The 18,013-nt window shown below is 43.7% G+C and overlaps 1 protein-coding gene across 1 annotated transcript in view; it reads left to right on the top strand.

Moving 5' to 3' along the window:
• Positions 1 to 18,013, top strand: part of LOC310771086 (integrator complex subunit 3) — an 80,074-nt gene that overhangs the window by 9,762 nt on the left and 52,299 nt on the right. Inside the window, exons 2-8 of the mRNA XM_083663759.1 lie at positions 8,154 to 8,237; positions 9,653 to 9,736; positions 9,901 to 10,014; positions 10,233 to 10,317; positions 11,077 to 11,143; positions 14,325 to 14,466; positions 15,438 to 15,567. Of these exons, the coding sequence (XP_083519885.1) occupies positions 8,154 to 8,237; positions 9,653 to 9,736; positions 9,901 to 10,014; positions 10,233 to 10,317; positions 11,077 to 11,143; positions 14,325 to 14,466; positions 15,438 to 15,567 (706 nt within the window). The remainder of the gene's footprint in view (positions 1 to 8,153; positions 8,238 to 9,652; positions 9,737 to 9,900; positions 10,015 to 10,232; positions 10,318 to 11,076; positions 11,144 to 14,324; positions 14,467 to 15,437; positions 15,568 to 18,013) is intronic.

Below are 18,013 nucleotides of genomic sequence, written 5' to 3'. Positions count from 1 at the left end.
TGCAGCAGTGGTGTTGACACAATCCGTGTAAGCACTCCCCACACAAACATCCACGCATCAAAAGCACAGCATACTCCCAGATCTGGGGTAATCCATAAAAACCTTGCATGCTTGACCCCAGCGTTTCCGCTAGCACTCACAGCTGCAGGACATCGTGTCCTTTAAGATTTCAAATAAAGGACAAATGGTATAAATTCAGGACACATTAAATCTGTGTTTATTGAGCTTAAAAACCTACGCTGCGCTATGTGGTGTGGCGATGGTCCAGCTGGTCGTCTCGTCCAGGCGGAAAACACTAGCGTCGCGATAATATAATAGATCCATGCGTCCACGTTAGCAAGCAGGCAGAAAACACTAGCCTCTAGCTACGTTAGCAAGCAGGCAGAAAACACTAGCCTCTAGCTACGTTAGCAAGCAGGCAGAAAACACTAGCCTCTAGCTACGTTAACAAGCAGGCAGAAAACACTAGCCTCTAGCTATGTTAACAAGCAGGCAGAAAACACTAGCCTCTAGCTACGTTAGCAAGCAGGCAGAAAACACTAGCCTCTAGCTACGTTAGCAAGCAGGCAGAAAACACTAGCCTCTAGCTACGTTAGCAAGCAGGCAGAAAACACTAGCCTCTAGCTACGTTAACAAGCAGGCAGAAAAAACTAGCCTCTAGCTACGTTAGCAAGCAGGCAGAAAACACTAGCCTCTAGCTACGTTAGCAAGCAGGCAGAAAACACTAGCCTCTAGCTACGTTAACAAGCAGGCAGAAAACACTAGCCTCTAGCTACATTAACAAGCAGGCAGAAAACACTAGCCTCTAGCTACGTTAGCAAGCAGGCAGAAAACACTAGCAGGCAAATACAATAAGTGGCCCTGCCGCTTCGCTGGCCCGGCCACTAATAATACAGGCAAATACAATAAGTGGCCCTGCCGCTTCGCTGGCCCGGCCACTAATAATATCCTTACCTTTGGTTCCAGTTGATTGTAAAGCAGATATTCCCATGTTGTGAAGTAGCCTAAGAAGTCCGTTCTGAAAGCGAGTTGGACGCCCGCGTGTCAAACAGCTGCAGTCTGCTTTGATCGTTGTTGTAGAAAAGGCACTCTCATACCAACTGATGAGACCATACACATTAGAACAGAACACCCACAGGCCGGATGCGAACTGGCGACCTGGTGCCACTCAACTGTGAGGTCATCGATGATGTCATTGCGATTGTGAGGTCATCGATGATGTCATAAGTGCCAGTTGTGATGTCATCAGTGATGTCATACATACCAAGACATACATAAGCGGTGTTTAGTTTATCAATGATGTCACAATGCACAATTGCTCAAGTGACATCACTGATGACATCACTGATGACATCAAAAATTGAAAAAGAAGAAGTGTTGTTGGACTGGGTAAGTACTCCATCTGCCTTACCTCTGAATTGAATCAATATCGTATTGTGGCAGACTTTGTGATATCAGACAATATCATATCATTGTCCAAAGAATCTAGTATATAATGTCGTATTGTGACGAAACATGTGATTTACACACCCCTATCGCTCGCTGATGTGACGAAAGTGGCGTTGAGGTCTTAAAATATAATGAAAACGCCTTAAAAAAGGTAGAGAATTTAACTTCAGGATTCCTGCATATATATATATAGGGGTGGGAGGGGGGATAAATTCTTAGATGCATCGAGATGCGGACGTGGACGATTATGAATCGATTCACAAATGTCAATCATAATTTTTTTTTTTACATTAGTTGTAACGTGGTTTGACGGAACGAAAAGGCGGAACTAAACTGCGACCGTGAGGCGGCGCCCGGACAGTTTACGGAGTGGCGCACCCGAAAGAAAAACAAACGCATGTGAAGCGAAATCAGACAGTAGTTGCTCCCAACCAGCCAACAATCGTGCAAGCAATGCTACCAAAGCATCCACCCAACTCGGAAAGGGCGAAACGAATCACAAAATCCATTGCAGCTTTTATTGTCGTGGATATACGTCCGTACTCAGTCGTTGAGAACCGCTATGTTGCGCACTTTGGAGCCGAGGTACAACGTCTCATATCGCCCATTTTTTACCGACACAGTGATCCATAGACTGTACAATGAGACCAAAGCCGAAGTTCTGCACTCACTGAAGAAAGCGGGTAGGATATCTCTAACTTGTCATGTGTGGATCAGATCATCCATTGTTACCTGGCACTTCATCACTGAACACTGACAGCGTCTCATGGACTCCAAACAAGAGTGATGACTATAAGAGCCACACGGGTGTAAATGTGGCAGAGCTGTTACAACATGTTAGAAGAAGTGATTCAGAATATGCTGACGTGACGTTAATTTACTACAAGGATGCTGCTACAGACACAACTGGCACACTTGTGTTTCTTTTTCTGTTGGTTCTTTGCAATGCTGGGGAATATGTTGGCAAATGTAACCTTCCAGTTGACACATCAATTCCATTTGCTTTGTTAATCAAAGATAATTGAAGTAAATTCATGTGTTTATTTTAATTATGGATCATTACAATACAATTCAAAATGCACTTTATTTTAAAAGTAGTCCCACAGTGAGAAAAAAGAAAGCATGTATTGAAAAAAAGATGCATCGATAATAGTTTTATCCTCGAATCGTAGCCCTCTGAATCGAAATCGAATCGTGAGGTGCCTAGACATTCCCACCCCTAATATACCCTGATTAATGTTACTGTTAGTCATAGTGTTTAGGTATACGTGATTCAAAAAGGTGATTTTTTAAATTGACCCTTGTGCCATGTTTTAATATACTTACATTAACATTGCTTCCCACAAAGAAGGGGGGAAAATCGCCACATTGGCAACACATAATGTAAATTAATATGCAAATGAACTGTTTGACCGACATTAGAGGTCGACCGATATGTGTTTTTCAATGGCCGATGCCGATGCCGATATCTGGAGAGCAGGGCGGCCGATGGCCGATATATAAGGCCGTTTTTTTTTTTTTTTTTTTTGCATTTGATAACATATAAATATAATAAGGAATGAGACAAAATTGCCGAACTTAAATTAACATTTATTTAACACTAATGTATTCACTTTCCTTAAACACAGAAACTTGAAAATAAAAAATGTTTTGTTTCTCTTTTCTGTCTGCACTCTATTAAAAATAAAATAAAATTCACAAGTAATAAACTTGTTTTAGTGCAACATTAGCAGCAGAACACAATCTCCTTGTTTCTAAGAGAACAAAAATAAATATTTCCATAAATAAAATAAATGTTGGTAGTGCACACTGCATACAGTAACAGCATATCTTCTTTGATTTTAGTCCCAGAGAGCATTAACATTTCTTTAACACTATTCAGCATTCGCTTGACTTGAACACACACACTTGACTTGAACATAAAACATATTTGAAAAAAAAAAGTGCATGGTCTCTGCTCTTTTTAATGCACATATTAGCAGCATCTCTTTTTAAGTACCGGTTAAGAGCAGCAAGTTAACTGGTAAATGTAAACAACGTTTCTATTTGAAAGAATAAAATGGAAAAGTGCATTGTATCTGCTCTCTGCACTCTTACTAGTGCACACACTACTAGCAGCATCTCTTGTCTTAAGTCCCAGTTAAGAGCAGGAAGTTGTAATGCAGTAAACAAACATGAACAAAGTTTCTCCAGTTTCTATTTTCTCCAGTTTGCCTGTTTGTTTTCATATAGTGAGTGACTAGTCATTATTTGCAAGTCCAAGTCATGTCTCAAGTCTTTGAGGGCGAGTCTCAAGTGTCAAGTCTCTGTGTGTGACTTAAGTGCGACTCAAGTCCAAGTCCCCATCTGTTCTCTCAGGATCTGTGTTTAGTCACTCAGTAGTTCCAGTTTAGCAGCTGCAAGTTGTAATGTAGGAAACAAAGTCTCTCTGCATTTTCTCCAGTGAGGCTGCACCTCTTCTTCTGATAAATGTTCCCAATCTCACTGAATACTCTCTCGCTGGGAACAGAGGAGGGTGGAGGACAGAGAAATTTTCTTGCCAGTGGTGCGAGGAGGCTGAGGCGGTTTTGGTTCTGTTTCCACCATTCCAGTGGCAGGCCAGTCTTTCTGTCAATCACGGGCTCCCGGAGGTAACGGTTCAGCTCGGCAGAGAGGTCCTCACTCTCTCCCTCAGCAGGAGCTTCGGATGCAATGTGAGCCCCAAGCATGCTTGCATACATTTGGTCAACAAGACCAGCAGGTTCCTTTTCCTCCACCCGTACTCGTTTAGGATCCGGTCCTTGGTCTTGTTCTTGGGAGGCAATGGTGTGTTCCTCTTGTAGCCATTGTTTTGCCTTGTTCAGTGTGTCCTGTGCTGCAAAGACATGGCCCTTGTACCGAGGATCCAGCAGTGTTGCCAGCACCAAACATTTGGTCTCCTCAATCTTGGAAAATCTTCTCTCCATGCTCTGCAACATTGTCTCCCGGAGTGTTCCGATTCCCCTATTAGTGGGACCCTCTGCCTGAAGCAGCATCTTCAGCACTGCAATGCTTGGGATGATGCAGGAGACAGACGCCTCTGCCTGGCTCATCTCACGAGTCACTTCTTCGATAGGGCTCAGTGTCTCGATCAGATTTGCGATGATAGCCCATTGATCAGCGCTGAGACATGTAAACTTCCCATGTTCTCCTGCATACACATTCAGGGCACGCTTCTGCTCCAGCATCCTCTGCAACATGTGCAGAGTGGAGTTCCAGCGGGTGGGAACAGCTTGAAGGATCGTATGCAGGGGGAGGAGAAGTTGCTTTTGAATCGCTGACAGACGCTGTTTTGCCAGCACAGAGTGGTTGAAGTGTGTTGCACAGGCCTTCAACTTGCTGATAATGTCCCCCACTGCTCTCTGACTGTTGAGGCCCTCGTTTACCACAAGCTGTAATGTGTGTGCACTGCAGCTGAGGTCCGGTACATCTGCCACTCTCATGCCTTTGACCATGTTGGCACCACTATCTCTGAGCACAAGCAGCACTCTTTCTGGGTCGATATCCCACTCCTCCAGCATTTTGAGAAACATCTCGCTGATGTAGTCTCCAGTATGAGAGCCAGACATGGCCTTGACATTTAAGACAACCTGTTTCCTTTCCCAGTCTTTGTCTATAAAATGACACGTTAGGCTCATTAATGCTTCGGTTTCTCCAGACCAACAGTCTGTTGTGAAGGACAAATGGAAGCCAGCATTATTTGGTCCAATCATTGTTTTGATTTTTTTCACAACCTTTGTGACCGCAACGTCAAGCTGGGTTGTGCGGTAGTGCTTCTCTGTTTTAAGCTTATATCTTGGTTGTGCTACAGCCAACAGCCGCTTAAAGCCTGGATCTGAAACAACCGTAAAGGGCTGGTTGTCTGTGGCAATAATTTCTATTATCAAAGTGTCAATTTTTTTTGACCTGGGATCCGAGTCTTGCCATTTTTGTTGAGCATCAAACATTTGTAGAACAGTAGGTTGACGGGAGTCAGCTGATCTAGCTGCTGCTGCTGCTGCTGCTGCATCATCTTTTTTCTTCTGTGACTCTCTATAAGCAGGGGGGGGGTGAATCTTCAAGTGATTCCACAAGTTTGTGGTGTTTTTCTTTTTCCCTGTTTCAGCTCCCATGCTCACTGGCCCATCGCAGAGGTTGCACTTGACCTTCCCTGGTGTTGGTTCAGTGAAGAACTCCCATAAGGGACTTGATTTCTGTCCAGCCATCTAATTAGAAAAAAAGAAAAATGCAAGGTCATTATTTGGGTAAAGAAAAAAAAAAACATGTAGCCAACAACATGTAGCTATAGTGAGAGCAGTCTGTCAGAGATCTCATTCAACTGCATTATTCTATAGAATAACCATAATAATGACAATAATGATGTAACGCTAGCTGTTTATATTTGCTTTAATTTTATGGGCGAAATGTGTTTACAGAAGATGGTGACTGAGGAAACGTTAGGCTATCAGAGTTATAGGGCTCAAAACTGTCCCAAAACATGTTTTTGTATGTTTACTTTTGGTGCTGGGATAACGTAATTCATTGTGGGTAGTCGGCTACTAACTGTGGCTAATGTTAGCGGCTAGCTAAGCTAGCTATGTTACATGGCAGTAAAACGCCACCAAATTGATTTAACTTTTAACCATTTCGAGTAACACACATTTCGAGTTTCCATACGGACCTCCAGCGTTGGTTAGTTGTTTATAACGTGACTATATTTATAACTTTTATAACGTACTCCAGCTTCCGGTTTATAATTCGGGTCTGCAGCCAGAGTATAACAAAGGAAATGGCAAGCGGCAACAATGAGTCACGTTAAACCGGACCTTGTATCCACGATTCTTTTTTACGGTGGGGCATTCAAAAATAAGGTGGATAGGAGGAACGCTACGCTATAATAAAGGATTGAAGTTCATGAAACAGTAAACACTGTACACATACGCGAGCGCACACGCACATACGTGGAGCTATTTAGCCTACTACGGTATGCTAGCTAGGAAGCTAACGTTAGCTAGATACGTTCCTTCAGCAAAACAATGTTGACACGTTGATGTGGTAGTAGCGTTAACGCTAGCTTTCGGACTCATGTTAGTAACCCCTTGTTGAATCCCTAGCCCACATTAGCAATGCAACCTGATGTAAATAACGTTAAAATGACTCGTCGCTTGAGACAAAGGGAGAAATTGAACTGGCTTGCGTCTATGTTTCACAGTTTCCAACCACATGCATCCCCACGCAAACAACGTTATAGGCAGGACAAACCCCCCGCTCTAACGTTAAGACAGTAAACGTGTAAGAGTGAGTGAGAGTATATGTTGAGCATTGAAATCTAGGACTGTGAATCTTACCGTGCTTTTCTTTCTTCAACATTTAACAAGCGTGCTTGTAGCACTGACTGAGTGAGGTCCACACACCTTTTGAAGTGACACCGACCGGCGACCGCAGCCAGCTCTGTTGTTCTGCTTGGAGACGAAAGGGGAGGGGTGACATACCCACACTCAAGGCTGCAGGAGTGCAGGATCAGTTTCCCCAAGCACTGTGCTTTTCTGTGCGGAGTTAATGTTATCCAGATAGGAACCCTGCACTAAATAATAATGATAATGATAATAATAATGATAATAATAATAATAATAATAATAAAAAATAAAAATAATCGGCCTCGTTAATCGGCCTCGTGAGCCAGGCAGAGGCCGATGCCGATTAATTAAAAATGCCAATAATCGGCCCAAATTAATCGGCCGGCCGATTAATCGGTCGACCTCTAACCGACATGCTTAAATGGTCAGAGACGTTCTCGGCGGTTAACGGTTAACTGTTGACATCCCTAATCGTGATATTGACAATATTCAGACTTGTTGATGTAATGATGATGACACACCATTCCGCTGCGTAACGGAGAGACGTACGCACAGCAACAACAAGCATGGCTGCAACCAGCTTCAGTAGTGTGGGAGTGGTTTGCTTACAAAAGAGCAGGTACAACAAACCACGGTAATATTTGAAGGCATATTTGAATATTTGAAGGCAAACTGTTGCGTTTTTTCTAGGGATGCACGATATATCGGCAATCATATCGGTATCGGCCGATGTTAGTCATTTTTTAACATATCGGTCATATCGGTATCGGTCAGATGTTGCAATGTTAATATCGGTTATCATTATCAGCCAAATTCTTCACATTGATATGAAATAATGCAGTAAATCTATGATTTATGGGCTTTTCCAAAGGCTTTGCAAATAAAGAAATGCATAACTTTTTCAAATTCAGTGTTAACATGTGTTTTTCAGTATGTACAAAATGTGATGATCATAAAAATGTGGTTTTATACAGATCATATCGACATCGGTAAATATCGGTTATCGGCCATAACAGCAATGTTAATATCGGTTATCGGCATCGGCCAAAATTTTCATATCGGTGCATCCCTAGTTTTTTCCCCAGTAGTATCTTCCTGTAAATTACTAATAAAATATGTTTCAGTATTTTGTCATGTCGGCAAGAATATCGTTATCGTGGAATTATGGAAATATCACAGAAAACCGTGATATTATTTTAGGGACATATCGCCCATCGCTAACCCTTAGGTGTTCATGAATTGTCTTTAACTCTGTTGCATTTGATTCCCTGTATTTCTGATATCATTTGTGGACTCAAATAAAGCGTTCAAATGTGTAATAATGACCCATCTGTGCTCTGTGCTGTGCAGCGACTGGAGAGGTGTGTTGGAATCGTCCAGTCGTTGACCAATGGGCTTTCAGAACGGGAGGCAAACGACGCTCTGACTGCTAACGTAAGAAACACCATACACACTGATAATAATACTAATATATAATATATACAGTATATATATATATATATATATATATATATATATATATATATAATACTACAACTAATACTACTACTGCTGCTGCTAATAATAATAATTAAATCTGGGAGTACCGCAGGAATGAGTCAGGAAAAGTAGCACTTCTGGTTCGTACGTGTAAAAGAGATTTCTGTCTGGGGATTTCGGTTAAATGCATGAAGGTCTGTGGTTATTTTCAGAAAAGGCTTAAAAAGTCATAAAGCTGCTCCTGGTTTGTGAAGATGATCTTGCTGAACATGAACTTCACTGTTTCATCAACTTTTGTTAAACCACAGACCTTATTTCATGCATTTAACTAAACTCCCCATAGAAAAATCCCATTGCCTTTTCCCCCTACGAACCAGCATGGCGGTGATTTCTGGGTCAGCCTACAAAAAGACATCATCCCTGTGGTGCTCTATAGACTCCTGGACAGACACATCCGCACCAACACACCCAATTCCGTGTGCCACTGTCATTGTTTACATTTCATTTGATATGTGAGCCAGTGAGAATAAGATGGAGTTGATGAATCTATACTTTTTGTGGGTGTTTTAGCTCCAGACGGCATTTAGGCTCATCTCTCTAACCAGATAACTGCTTTAGGCTCATCTCTCTAACCAGATAACTGCTTTAGGCTCATCTCTCTAACCAGATAACTGCATATGAGACGTTGTCGGACTGTAAACAATTACGGAAGCGGAAGTCTTGCTGTGGACGTCCGCTCTACACCGAAAACCCCTAAATATGGTTCATCTGTCCCAGAGTCTTATTACATCCAATCACAATGTTTGTTTACAATAAGGAGAAAACTCCTGCATCGCATAGGGTTTAATGGTGTGGAGCAGACAGGGACAAGGCAGGGAGTTCCCCAAGCCCCGACTATTTCTCCGCCTACTGTCCTCTGGTCTACCGGCTACTTTATAGATTAAAAAATAAATAAAAAATTACAGTGCACCTGAACGCAACATACAAGATACCGGCTGAATAAGTGTCCAAATGTTCATGTCATTCTGGCCAATACTCCACTTCTGTTATAACATTTCAGTCTGGAATATGGAATATCTTTCAATAATCTTTATGACTAAAAGGCTAAATTCATCATTGTAAAAACCACAGCACAGTAAAGAGAGGCTGTGTAATTTGATGTGTTTTCTTCATACATCTAGCCTCTTAAATTTGTTCTCAAAGTGAACCAGATTCATGCATTTGAATTTAAAATGTACACATTGTTCTTACAGGGGGCATGGCCCCCCAAACCCCCCAAAGGGGTCCTAGCAAGGTCCACCCACCACAATCTCTCCAGATCCTGGTCTTCCTCTAACTTCTAACCCATCTCTCTGCCTCCCCCCCCCCAGGTGTGTAAAGGCCAGCAGCAGCATGAGGAAGTGTGTTTGGGTCTGTTCAGTCTGGTCCTCACAGAGCCCACTCAGGCCCAGAGGGTGAGAGACTGCCACCTACTGGTCTATGTCTACTGGCATGTTTCTATTGGCAAAAGGCCAAAATACAAAGTATGTAACTACTATGTAGTGAACTGTGTGTGTGTGTGTGTGTGTGTGTGTGTGTGTGTGTGTGCGTGCGCGTGCGTGTGCGTGTGCATGCTCAGTCTTACAGAGACCTAACGCTGGTCAACAGAGATGGGATGAATGTGATTCTGGTGAAGATCAACCAGATCCTCATGGAGAAGTTCCTCAAGCTACAGGACGTTCCCCGAACACAGGTACGCTTCTACCCCCCCCCCCCCCCCCCCTTCCATATTTACCTGCAGTAAACCAAACCAGTAATGAACCACCTGTTTGTGTGTGTGTGTGTTTGTTTGGGTATGTGTACGTGTGTGTGTGTGTGTTCATGTATGTGTGTGTTCATGTATGTGTATGTGTACGTGTACATGTATGTATGCGTGTGTGTGTGTGTGTGTGTGTGTGTGTGTGTGTGCAGCTGGTGTGGCTGGTCAAAGAGCTGGTGAAGAGCGGACTGTTGGGAGCCGACGGGGTCGTCATGACGCTGATGAAACAGATCGCAGGTCAAACAGAACGCAAACACGCGCGCACACACACCCACGCACAGACACACACACACACACACACCCATGCACAGACACACACACACACAGACACACACACAAACACACACACACACCCACTAGGGATGGGCATTTCTAGCAAAAATACTATTCGAAATTCGCTGGCCAAAGTCGACTTTTAATCGAAATTCGATTTTTTTTTTTTTTTTTTTTTTTTTATGTGAGTGAAATGTTGCATTGTCTCCCCTGATTCTAAGTATAGTCGAATCGCTTGGTTTGAGCAAGTAAAACAATTTTTATAAGCATTTTAAGCAAGGTTTATGGAGAAATGAATGGCGGATGAAATCCCATGAAGAGGGAGAGGTTGCTTATAAAAATTGTTTTACTTGCTCAAACCAAGCGATTCGACTATTCTTAGAATCAGGGGAGACAATGCAACATTTCACTCACAAAAAAAAAAAAAAATTTTTTTTTTTTTTTTTCAAAAAACGAATTTCGAATTTCAATAATAAAAGTCGACCTTGATAATAACAACGATTATTCGAAAATTCGAAATTCGATGCCCATCCCTAACACCCACGCACAGACACACACACACACACACACACACACACACACACACACACACCCACGCACACGATCATTTCAATTATCCTAAACTGGAGAACAATGTGTGTGTGCGGGCGCTTGTTTGTGTGTGTGTGTGTGTGTGGGTGTGTGTTTGTGTGTGTGTGTGTGTGTGTGTGCGCGCGTGTGCAGGCGGGGACATCTCCAATAAGAACCTGTGGCTGGCAGAGAATGTCCTGGACATCTTGGTGGAGCAGAAGTACGTTCAGCAATCAAACTGTTGTTTTGCAGCTGCAGAGGCTTTTATCAGGGAACATGTAGCATTGATAGCCGGTGATAGCCAAGCTGGAGGCATTATGGTTTTGGGTTGTCCGTCTGTCCGATGTTCGTTAACGCGATATCTCAGGAACGCCTTGACGGAATTTCTTCACATTTGGCTCAAATGTCAAAGTCGGGACAGACATGGCGGAGGCATATACGTGCAGTCGTTCTAGTTGTATTGATAATCAAATCTAATAATCATGTTTTTCTGCTAATTGTGTCTCAGTGTTTCTGCATGGCACTCAAGGTTAGGGCTGGCCAATATTGTGACTAGATGATACTCGATATCGTCTTAGATTTTGTTATGGTAATATTGCATAAGTGTTGTCTTCCTGGTTTTAAAGGCTGCATTACAGTAAATTGATGTCATTTTATGAACTTATCAGAGTGTTCTATTATTTGCCTTTACCCACTTAACGTTAGTCGTTATATTCCCATGATTATTTATAAAAAAATCTCATTGTGTAAATTATTTTGTAAGATTGATTTTGTCCATATCGCCCACGCAGCCCAACCGAACATTTAGCCCACTTCGTAGAAAATACAGAGATAAATATTATTGCCATTCAGCCTAAAAATAGTGAGATATGATTTTTGGTCCATATCGCCCAGCCCTACTCAAGATCTGTGTTGTCGTCAGTGTTGGGGCTAGTAACATGTTTTAATACTAAAATGAACATGTTCGTTTTTCAATTATTGTCATCTGTTAGTAGTTACATTACATTGAATATTTTTACTCACTGACTTTTTCATGTATACACGAGACTTTACAAAATGTTTGGTCATGGAAATTTGGTTTAGTCATGGAAAAGTCATGGAAATCCATTAATCAAAATGTGTATGAACCCTGTGGTTCGAGAGGTATAATATAATATAGTAAATTTATGTTATTTAAAAATAAAATACATTGATGACTTTTTTTTACATCCATTTTTATGCCTCCGGCGGCGATAGCCAGGCCGAAGGCATTATGGATCCGGGTTGTCCGTCCGTACGGCCGTCCGTCCGTACGATGTTTGTTAACGCGATATCTCAGGAATGCCTTGACGCAATTTAATCAAACTTGTCTCAAACATCGACTTGGACTCAAGGATGAACTGATTACATTTTGGTGGTCAAAGGTCAAGGTCACTGTGACCTCTCACGCACCCAATTTCCAAGCTCTGTAACGCAACATCACAGGAGCGCCTTGATGGAATTTCTTCCAATTTGCCTCAAATGGCGATTTGGACTCAAGAATTAACTAATGGCGGAGGCATAAGTCCGCGTTGCGGTCGTTCTAGTTACTTATTTTTTACACACATATTTTACATATAGGTGCATGATGCCGTGAAACCGTGGTATTTTTGCCTAATAAGGTTATCATACCGTCAGAATCTCATACCGGCACATCCCTAAATGCTACCAAGTGTTGCCAATTAACAGGTAAACTATTTCCCGACTGCAAGCAAGCTAAGCTAGCTACTTTAGGTTAGCACAATTCTAGCTTAAAATGTATCCATATCATTGTCCCTACAATGCTGTGAACGCAACCTAATCAATGTTAACTTACAATAGAACAGCTGTGAAGTGGACTGATATACATACAGTGATGCATCCCGTGCTGTTACATCAGCACTCATGGCATGCCTCTTGTCCAATCAAGTTGCTCAGAACTAACTGTTGTTAAAGATACCAATATATCACCCTATATATATAATCAATATCATAATATAATCATATTTATAAAACGGCTCTCTCAAATCAAGCAATCTGATTGGTTCACAGCCATTGTATAATTCCAGTAACTGAGTTCAATAACCCATGGCCATGGGTTATTGGTTGCCATGGCAACTCTCTTACTAAAAGGCAGCGCTGCGCTCAAGCCAAACAGCTTTCTCCTGATCTGCTGTATGGAGGGTCACTAGTCCTTACAATGAGTCATTATGGACGCATGATGGCGCAACTCTCTTACTAAAAGTACCTCAAAAACAAAATGGCGGAGACAACTTTCAGATCCTTGTGAATCGATCTTCGCTTATAACTTTACTAATACTTCGCAGAAAATGATGTTTTGTACAAGAATAGACGCGGGCTAATGTCTTAACCCCTCTCTCGCGCGCCCTCACTCTTAACCCCGCATTTCTAAATAAGACGTAACGTTACTTGGTGTCGGCATACGGCTCTGGTGTCGGACTTTGCAAAAGCTCTCAGCAAGCGCCAGGATTGGCCAATGTCGACTTCAGTCTCCAGAACGATCCAATCAAATCACCCGCACGTCTATCTTCTTGCTAGAGGTCCCGCCTTACAGTAGTGTTTCAACTGACTCTCAGAATACCATGCCAGTCGGACTTATAGTATTATTATTATTATATTATTATACTTGGAAACCGTTTTATAAAAGCAATATAGCACTCGAGCTGCGTGGTGTTGTGGAATATATCCCGCTGATAAGCTGTTATCCCACTCGGCCTGCGGCCTCGTGGGATAACAGCTTATCAGCGGGATATATTCACCACAACACACTTGCTCTCGTGATATATTGCTTAAATATATGTCACGCGGTCACTAGAACAAACCACGAAGGAGGAACAGGTTTAGGTCATGGAAGGTCTGAGTAGGTCATGAAAAGTTTTGGAAAGTCATGGAAGAGTCACAGCTGCAGTGTCTTGTAGAGCTGCAACGATTATTCGGTTAGTCGATCGACAGAAAATTAATCGACAACTATTTTAATAATTGATTAATCGCTTTGAGTAATTTTATAAGAAAAAGTTCAGAAAAAGAAAAGATTCCAGCTTCTAAAATGTGAATATTTTCTGGTTTCTTTACACCTCTCTGACAGTAAACTGAACATCTTTGCATTGTGGACAAAACAAGAGATTTGAGGACGTCATCTTGGGCTTCGTGAAACACTGAACGACATTTTTCTGACATTTTATAGACCAAACAACCAATCGATGAATCAAGAAAATGATCAACAGATTAATCGATAATGAAAATAATGAGTTGCAGTCCTAGTGACTTGTTGATTTTCTTTAACAGACTTTATCATCTGTTTTATTTGTTTTCTTTCTTTCTGGATGAAAATCGGTTTTGTTTCCTCCCTGTCCTCTCTCTCTAACACACACACACATTCACAGGGAGTGGGTGGCGAAGAGCGGTATGCTGATAGGGATGTCGGTGTACACGTACCTGCGTCTGATCGTGGACCACGGCACGCCCACCCTGCTGCCTCTCAGACAGAAGGAGGTGGATTTCTGCATCAGCATGCTCAGGGAGAAGGTAAGGAGACAAGGAGGGAGGCATCAGCATGCTCAGGGAGAAGGTAAGGAGACAAGGAGGGAGGCATCAGCATGCTCAGGGAGAAGGTAAGGAGACAAGGAGGGAGGCATCAGCATGCTCAGGGAGAAGGTAAGGAGACAAGGAGGGAGGCATCAGCATGCTCAGGGAGAAGGTAAGGAGACAAGGAGGGAGGAGAGGACAGACAGCACTACGTCAGTCCTGTTGAATTTACTTTTTGGCCAGGCATATTATTATATCAACACGTGGAACGTGTTTGTTAGTAGTAACGTTAGCCACTTACAGGGGTGCAAACCAGTTACCTTCATCCTAAAATAGGAGGATTATGAGTGATTTTATGTCTCCCCTGGTATCTGTCACCTTTTTCACTACCCATGATTTGCATCCCTGCCTTTAAATTAATGTAAGTTAAATAATTGCAATTACTTTGCTTGCCCCACACTAATGAAAACATGCCAGTGATGATCTTAACTGCATATTACTCCAGTTTAAACATGAATGTGTCAGCAGTCCTTTTGAATTTGAGGTTCAGTATATTTTTCTTAAAAAAGTAATCGTTAGATTAATCGACTAATCGGAAAAAATAGTCAGATTAATCGAAAAGAAAATAATCCTTTGGACAGCCCTAATTGGAGAGCTTGTTAAGCTCTTTGAAGTCTGGAAATATAGAGTTGAACTTGTTAAAGTAAATGTTCCGTACTTCAAATTTGTCACATTCTAGGAGGAAGTGCATCTCTGTCTCGACCTCACCTGTCAAACAGTGACCACATGTTCTCTTTTGTTTTGGTTGCCATGATTTTTTGTATCGTCCTTTTTTTTATTTCCAATTGGTGGTCACTGAGCCTGTACCTGGTGAGGATCTGTCTCTGCTTTCTATCTCTGACAGTAGAGAGATATTTTGCCAATTCATATTCTCTGTCTCTCTCTCTCTCTCTCTCTCTCTCTCTCTGTAGTTCATGGAGTGTTTCATCATCGGTAGAGATCTAGTTCGGTTGCTGCAGATTGTCGCTCGGATCCCGGAGATGGAGCTGCTGTGGAAAGACCTGCTGCACAACCCCCAGGCCCTGAGCCCACAGTTCACTGGTACTGCTAACTGCTAACCCACAGGCCCTGAGCCCACAGTTCACTGGTACTGCTAACTGCTAACCCCCAGGCCCTGAGCCCACAGTTCACTGGTACTGCTAACTGCTAACCCCCAGGCCCTGAGCCCACAGTTCACTGGTACTGCTAACTGCTAACCCACAGGCCCTGAGCCCACAGTTCACTGGTACTGCTAACTGCTAACCCCCAGGCCCTGAGCCCACAGTTCACTGGTACTGCTAACTGCTAACCCACAGGCCCTGAGCCCACAGTTCACTGGTACTGCTAACCCCCAGGCCCTGAGCCCACAGTTCACTGGTACTGCTAACCCCCAGGCCCTGAGCCCACAGTTCACTGGTACTGCTAACTGCTAACCCCCAGGCCCTGAGCCCTCAGTTCACTGGTACTGCTAACTGCTAACCCCCAGGCCCTGAGCCCTCAGTTCACTGGTACTGCTAACTGCTAACCCCCAGGCCCTGAGCCCTCAGTTCACTGGTACTGCTAACTGCTAACCCCCAGGCCCTGAGCCCACAGTTCACTGGTACTGCTAACTGCTAACCCCCAGGCCCTGAGCCCTCAGTTCACTGGTACTGCTAACTGCTAACCCCCAGGCCCTGAGCCCTCAGTTCACTGGTACTGCTAACCCCCAGGCCCTGAGCCCACAGTTCACTGGTACTGCTAACTGCTAACCCCCAGGCCTTGAGCCCACAGTTCACTGGTACTGCTAACTGCTAACCCCCAGGCCCTGAGCCCACAGTTCACTGGTACTGCTAACTGCTAACCCCCAGGCCCTGAGCCCTCAGTTCACTGGTACTGCTAACTGCTAACCCCCAGGCCCTGAGCCCTCAGTTCACTGGTACTGCTAACCCCCAGGCCCTGAGCCCACAGTTCACTGGTACTGCTAACTGCTAACCCCCAGGCCCTGAGCCCACAGTTCACTGGTACTGCTAACTGCTAACCCCCAGGCCCTGAGCCCACAGTTCACTGGTACTGCTAACTGCTAACCCCCAGGCCCTGAGCCCTCAGTTCACTGGTACTGCTAACTGCTAACCCCCAGGCCCTGAGCCCACAGTTCACTGGTACTGCTAACTGCTAACCCCCAGGCCCTGAGCCCACAGTTCACTGGTACTGCTAACTGCTAACCCCCAGGCCCTGAGCCCACAGTTCACTGGTACTGCTAACTGCTAACCCCCAGGCCCTGAGCCCACAGTTCACTGGTACTGCTAACTGCTAACCCCCAGGCCCTGAGCCCACAGTTCACTGGTACTGCTAACTGCTAACCCCCAGGCCCTGAGCCCACAGTTCACTGGTACTGCTAACTGCTAACCCCCAGGCCCTGAGCCCACAGTTCACTGGTACTGCTAACTGCTAACCCCCAGGCCCTGAGCCCACAGTTCACTGGTACTGCTAACTGCTAACCCCCAGGCCCTGAGCCCACAGTTCACTGGTACTGCTAACTGCTAACCCCCAGGCCCTGAGCCCACAGTTCACTGGTACTGCTAACTGCTAACCCCAGGCCCTATTGTGGAGTCTCTCTCCATCCCCAGTAGGCCTTTTTTATAAACGTAAAGGCCATGTCAGAATCACTATGTAGAAGAGCTGCATACTAAGGCCAAAAGGGCTTTTGAAGAATGTGCTGAATCAGCCAAAAAGTATATGGTTCCTTATTTGAATATAGGAAACAGGCCAATGCTAATTTCCGTTTCATTACGAGAAACGAGAATACAAAAAAGTTACAAAATAATAGTCCAGAACTAACAATTATTGTAAAACATCTCTACCATCGTATATCGATGTGGCCCTGACAACATTTGTCTATTGACCCTTCTCACGAGGGCCATTTTGTGTCCAAAAGGCAGGGTAAACTCAGGTGCAAGCGCTGCTGTAGTCCTGGAAGCACATATCACTAAGCTGCTGTACTCCTGGAAGCACATATCACTAAACTGCTGTAGTCCTGGAAACACATATCACTAAACTGCTGTAGTCCTGGAAGCACATATCACTAAACTGCTGTAGTCCTGGAAACACATATCACTAAGCTGCTGTAGTCCTGGAAGCACATAGAATAGCATAGAATCGAATATACATAGAATGACAGTGACAAATATGATGAAAACTTGTAATTCACATGCTAACAGCTCGGCGTAGTGCCGGGTACATCAAACTCCTCCTCCCGTCGTCAGCAGCTGGGCTGTAACGGGGGGAGGTGGTTAGATAGAATCACACACGTGAAAAGTGGGTCTCGATGCTCTTGCTTAAACTCTCTAATGACAGCATGAGGCTGCTGCTAAAAGCTCCAAGAAGCTGCAGTGCTCGTCACAGGCCTATAGATGTCAGTGCAGCCCATCAGGTTTTCATCCAGACTGTGGAACCACTGGCGTTTTAGCCTCTTAACCATTAGCAGCATTAGCTCAGGAGGTAGAGCTGTCGCCTGGGAATCGGAAAGGTT

The sequence above is a fragment of the Poromitra crassiceps genome (genome assembly GCF_964638095.1).
Source record: "Poromitra crassiceps genome assembly, contig: HAP1_SCAFFOLD_347, whole genome shotgun sequence".
NCBI lineage: Eukaryota > Metazoa > Chordata > Actinopteri > Beryciformes > Melamphaidae > Poromitra > Poromitra crassiceps.
This window is presented reverse-complemented; position numbering and strand designations above follow the sequence as displayed.